At 36.6% G+C, this 6283-nt stretch overlaps 1 protein-coding gene across 2 annotated transcripts in view; it reads left to right on the forward strand.

The window, feature by feature from the left end:
* LOC109846298 (AT-hook motif nuclear-localized protein 10-like) overlaps window positions 1623–6283 on the forward strand; it is an 8007-nt gene continuing 3346 nt past the window's right edge. The window contains exons 1-6 of one of the 2 annotated variants that reach the window (XM_020415530.1): window positions 1623–1871; window positions 3202–3518; window positions 3994–4046; window positions 4911–5033; window positions 5509–5664; window positions 5799–5978. In XM_020415530.1, the coding sequence (XP_020271119.1) occupies window positions 3224–3518; window positions 3994–4046; window positions 4911–5033; window positions 5509–5664; window positions 5799–5927 (756 nt within the window). In that variant the 5' untranslated portion in view covers window positions 1623–1871; window positions 3202–3223 and the 3' untranslated portion in view covers window positions 5928–5978. Of the gene's footprint in view, window positions 3519–3993; window positions 4047–4910; window positions 5034–5508; window positions 5665–5798; window positions 5979–6283 lie in introns of both variants that reach the window. The other variant, XM_020415525.1, reaches the window with a different exon arrangement.

A 6283-nucleotide genomic window follows, 5' to 3' on the forward strand; every position in this document is an offset into this window, starting at 1 on the left:
ACAGCGTAATGTTCACAGCAAGAAAAACGAAAAGTCTTTTTTTTTTTCCTCGGCGGAATATGAGATTGGTTGTTAATTTGCATGGATATCTTGGGGCTCCCAGCTTTTGGCCAAATTCATCGTCCCTTGTTCAATTTTTTTTTTAACATTTGGGTCCATGACCAAATAATTTTGGATGACGTGTTGTTGTCTTTATATTAAATGTTATTATCCCAACAGTGTATATGTACACAGCGTAGTCGCTGTCTCGCGCCACTTTCTTGTTTGTTGGAATCAACAATGAACTTCTTTTGTTTTTTGGTGGGGGTAAAAATTTGTCTTTAAGGGCTTGCTTGGATTGAGGGGAATGAGAGTGAAGGGAAGTTAGGCCGTTAGGGGAACCATTCACTTCCATTCATCTTGTTTGGGAACACTTAAGAGGTGAAGTTAATTCATCCTAGTTCCCCTTGGTTCACCCCCTAATAGTATAAAATTTGTTACCCTCCAAATTGGGGTGTAACCAAGGGGAAGAGAATTCCATTCCCTTCCCTTCTCTCAGTTTTCCTTAACTTCCCTTCACCCCCTACAAATCCAAACAGACCCTAAATTTCTAGGGTTTGTGGTCTCTCATTCGGGTAAATTTCACGAAATTCCAGAACTTTCTACTTATTTTGTGATGGCTCTTTAACACTTTGAAAATGTCATTTTCTTGGATTTATTTTCCAGGTAACCCCAAACTCTTATGGGGTTACTGCTTTGGAAAAGCCTGACTTTTCAAAATGGATCCTACTTCCTCCGTTTTGTTAAATTTACCCTTCTTATTTCAAGAAAGAATTTTATGTCCAAAATCCAATGATTTTTTTTATTCATGTGAATATTTATCTTATTAAACTACTCCAGAAAATTTAATTTTATTGAACCGTTAAAAGTCCATGATCATAATTTCGCACCCTCTTAAAATTCCTTCTCGAAACCCAGCAAAAAAGACACCCTGAAAAAGAAAAAAACCGCGGGCAAATTTTCAAAACCAACCTATTTGAAAATTTAATCCCAGAAAACAATCCCTTTTAAACTTAATTGTAAAAACCGATTTGGTTTTAGTCTTGGCGCTGAAAGCATGTCGGTTTTTTTGAAAAAACTTCGGAAACATCACGGGAGTTGAACTCCCGTGAAGTTTAGCAAAACTGCTAAACTTTACGGGAGTTGAACTCGCGTAAAGTTTGGTAATTCAAAAAAAAATGAACTACGAAACTTCACTGGAGTTGAGTTCAACTCCCGTGAAGTTTAGCATTTTTACTAAACTTCACGGGAGTTCAACTCTCGTGAAGTTTCAGATAAATTTTTTTTTAAAACCGACCTGGTTTCAGCTCCAGGACTGACACCAGGTCAGTTTTTGAATTTTTTTTTTGCAAAAACGGTCGTTTTTTGAAAATAAATAGTGAAAGGGGTTGGTTTTGAAAATGAGTGCTGCTACGGAGACCCAAAATATGGGACCAAAGAAGGAGACATATGAGGTATCCCCTCTCTATTACATAATAAGTTAGCGATGCTAACTCATTATACAATAAGAAGGAGACATGATAGGAAGAGTTCACCTCACGTGTCCCCTTCCTTGGTGTCATATTTTAGGTTAAATCATTTTCCTTTGAAAATTTGTCCAAAAAACCGCCCCCCAACCAACACAAGTCTTGCCCTCCTTCCAAAAGGGGAGCGAGCGAGTCATCATGACCTTCTCCGCGCTGCCGTCGCTGGAGGCGGTGACGGGACCCCAGCGGCGTTTGCCTGCTTTAAGTAGCTGCAGGTGCTCCGGCGGGAAAAGTCACCGGAGGTATCGTTAGCGACGGAACTAGGTTTCGTGACCGGGCTCTCTTTCTCATTGTTGGGCCCAACCGGTACCAATCTCACATTCTTAACCCTAATAAAGTAAAAGTGAGGGCCAGTAACCAATATGTTTTACATAAGATTAGTTCCTGTTGCTAATGTTTCCTCCGTAATTAATATAATATTTATTGCTAACAAAAACGGGAGTTTGTCTTTATTAAAGATGCGACTTTTAATAATGAATGGGTAACTCACTCTGCGAGCGCCCTCGAATCTTTTGAGCTACTGTGTGTTGGTTGGGTCCGGTTCCTTTCTACTTTGTTATAGACTTCATGGGTCCTCTTTGTGTTGCCTGTAGTCAACTTTCAGTTTTATTACTAATTTGCTATCACTCATTTAAATTAGGAGGAATTTTTTTTAATAAACCCTTCCACAAAAAATAATCACCAAAATCGACCCGCTTTTGAGATAATTTTCGAAACCGACCCAGTTTCAGCCACGTCAGCGCAAGACGCTGAAACTAGGTTGATTTCGAAAATAAAAGTTTACAATATGGCGGGCAACTACAACAACAAGAGAGGGAAGGTTACCATCACCTACAAATGCCAGGTGTGTATGCGCAGAAGCCCTTTTTGTATCTGTGTCAAATATGTATGGAATTTGAAATGCTAAATGCAATGAATACCTGCACGGTAATCACTTCTGAGGTCATGGACACATGAACCTGGCAAATACTAAATCTTGTCACAAAAACTCATTTGTCACAAATACTAAATGCAATGGATCAGAGTCTATTGTCACTCATCAAACCCATCTGAAAATTGCGAAAGAAACTCATTTATCACAAAAACCGCATGCAATTTTACGAAAAAGCAACATCTCGCACAAAAAGCTTGAATAGTAAGTAAATAATGTACAGGATTCTAGGGGCTAATTCATGTTATCTTCTCAACACTTATCATTTTTCACCATTGCAATCTTGAGTCACGAACCTTCTCTTGGCGTACAATGTTTTAAATCAAGTGCATGAATCTTTTCCCTCCGTCTGCATGAATCTTCCCCTATGTACAATGTTTTAAATCAAATGCATGAATTTTTTATCTTCTTTTGCTGATCTTACTGAATCTCCAGTACATGAACTTTCTTCCACACTGAATTTTTATTCCTCAATTGCAATATTTTGTTTTAAATATTTTCCAAATTTTGCATTCCCTCCCTTCTTTTTAAACCCAAATCAGACCTAATGGTTTCAATTCAATTCTTCACTCCCAACAAGAAAAGAGGAAGGAGAAAAAAAAGACTTTGCTCAATTATCTAGTTTCTGCTCCATTTTTTTTTTGTCCCAATGGAAGCAAGAGCTGAAACTTCTAATGCCGGTGGCTCCCAAAACCCACCGGTAAGGTCACCCCATCACCGCCTTCAAATGAGCATGACTGTCCTGCCAGACGGCACTTGTGTCTATCGTCACATGGTCCCACCAGTCCCTGCTGCTGTCACCAGAGGCAGTGCTGGGGCCCTTCCCTTGAGGGTGTCACTGATGAAGACGTGGGGGAGGCCGAGGAAGTCTGAGCTGTTTGAGTACGTGCCTGGTGGAGGCACCAGTTCGACCACAAGGGTGCCATCGCCGTTGGCAACAAGGGGACCGAAGGGTAATGCGTCTGTGGATGATGCTGTTCCTGTGGAGATCGTGTCACCGCTGGCCGCTATTGCTGCTATGGGTAATCAGTTACCAGTTTTTGTTCCTTTTGGTTATTCATCTTGATTGGTATGTTTGTGGCTGTTGATAGTATTTATTATTATTATTATTATTTAATTTTTTTGGGAGAAAGGTTGTTTTGTTTCCTAATAATAATAATAATTACTTTTATTGTTGTTGTTATTATTATTAAACTTTTTTTTTTGGGGGAGAAAGGTTGCTTTGTTTCCTTCATGGATTCTTGGGATAAATCCATTCATAACTTGTTGAATATTTAAAAGTTAGCAAGTTTTGTATAATATTTTGATCTCTAAAATCAGTAGATAGTTTTGGTCAGTATTCAGTATCTTATATGATCATTGGTTTTACATTTGTACATGACCTGGGGAAAAAAGTTTGACCAGTTCTTTGTGTTTGGCTTATGTGTAAGTGTATTCGGTTCCTTGGCCATTTTCTCGGTTACAAATGTGATTTGTAATGAGTGTAAATTGGTGCAGGATGTAAAGAGAATGCTTTTACGCCCTATACTATCAAGGTCAAAGCTGGGCAGGTATATGTGCTAGCTTTTCAATTTCTCATGCTTTTATTCTTTGTGTTCCTTGTTTTTAGTTCCTTTATATTTGTATTGCAATTGATAATATATCTTTTAGTTTTTTGGCACTAGTGAATGTACACGAACAAGATAAAAATCATTATTAAGTTTAAAGTTTTTAGTTTAATTTTGATTTGTGAAAGGGGATATCTATTTAGAAAGATTATTAGATTTCATTTATTAATTATCTAATTCAACTCAATTTTCAGTGACATGTTCTTATTCTCTTATCCCTTATGGTTGTTTTCAACAAATCGTCAATTTTTTTAGCCAAACAAATAATCAATTTTATGTCAATTCAAAACTCAGAATTTTTCTATTGCTGATTAACATGTTGCTTCGATGTTGAATACTAATAGAAATCTATTTGTTCTCAGAACCTTTAAAATTTAGTGGGATTATTATATGTGTTTAAAAAAAATTATATTGTTAGATCTTAATCTTTGATTTTGAGGAGTGTAGATTAAGCATCATAATTGTCGCTGTCATTGTTACTACCACCCTAGCCTTTTACCACAAAAATGGGCTTGATCGTGGAAAACAACTGAAGAATAAGAAAGGCTCAGTAGAGAGTGTGTTTATATAATATCAGGAATACAGGATATTTAATCTAGGGATTTGACTTGACAGCATTGGCACTATACTCTTCATATTTGAAAGAATACACACCTTGTCCAATGTCATGAAGTTCAAGCATGGAATCAATTTATAGTTTTTTTATTAGCATTTTTCAGAAGATATTTCATTTTTTGTTCCGGGTTTGATGTTGTACAAGATGTAAAAACATCTGGCTTATATTAATTTATTCTTTCCTTTTTTTAGGAAATTTCCTCCATCTTAAGTTCATTTTGCCAGAAGGGACACATATGTGTCCTTTCAGCAAATGGTGTTGTATCCCAGGTGGTGCTTCACCAGGGGCCAAGCTCAGGCGGAAAAACTTATGAGGTAATTTTTATATTTGTGTAAACGAAAATTATTATTTCCTTTCAGAATCTGCTGATGATTTATCTAATTGTAATATCACTAATAAATCTTTCAAAAATTGCATTTGCTTAACATCTTCGTCCTTCAACTTAGTACTAGAATAATAGTCTCTTATGTATAATTGTCTACTTAAATAATTCTAAACTTTGATTTTCATATGCACATGAGCCTTATCCTCCTTCAATATGTTGACTCTTTCATGGTTTATAACTTTATATTACATACAAGTTTCTGTATGGCTATATGCAGAACATGTTTTGGATTTTAACTTAAGTTTCTAGTTGTCTGTTGGCAACTTGGCATCATCACTTATATTTAGTGTCCTTTATGTGAATTCGACATAGTTTAATGCCATAGTGTGCTAATGAGAGTTCACATGTTATATCCACTTACTACCTAAACAAATATCAAGTGAAATTTCTTGTCTTATATACAGGGCCGTTTTGAGATACTATCAATCTCTGGCCTTCTGCCAAAGAGCGATAGTTCAGACAGCGAAACTGGTGGGCTAACAGTTTTGCTAGCAGGATCAAATGGCAAGGTGTTTGGTGGTCGTCTGGCTGGCCTTCTCCTTGCCGCCTCACCCATACAGGTCTCTCACCTTTCAAATTTCTCATCATATGCTTTTGGTTTCTTATCAGATTTTTGTGGATATTGTCATACAATTTGTCTATCTGCATTGTGTACCTGTTGCTAATTTTACTTGGAAAATGTTTCTCTCTGCAGATGATCATTGGCAGTTTCGCCTCTGATTGTCGTCAGGAGGCATCAACAGGTGCAAAGAAGTTGAACCTAACAAGCCCTGGCAACCTTTCATGCAACAAGCAAAATGTGTCCAGAATGCCTCAGGAGTAAAAGAAATAATAGGAAAAGCATCTTTCAATGCTATTTGTAAAGGAGTACCATGTATGATCTCATATAGTAGTAGTTCTTTCTGTGTCATTTCTTGTTGAAGTATATATGATCAATTGTTGGAGGGATAGTAAAGGCATCTTTCAGTGCTATTTGTAAAGACTCTATACATGTGTTTATTGTGTGTGCAAAACCTCTTCTTTATAACATCATAATCTCTAAGTTCATTTAATGAAATTTGATACTTTCTAAGTTTAACTAATACTAAGTTTCAGTTTGCATACTATCTCTCATATAAAAATTTGAACTTCAGATGAGATTGGGCATTGTAATTCGTATTCAATCTATTGCTTTGTAAA

This window comes from Asparagus officinalis, chromosome 1 (genome assembly GCF_001876935.1).
Source record: "Asparagus officinalis chromosome 1, Aspof.V1, whole genome shotgun sequence".
NCBI classification, from domain to species: Eukaryota; Viridiplantae; Streptophyta; class Magnoliopsida; order Asparagales; family Asparagaceae; genus Asparagus; species Asparagus officinalis.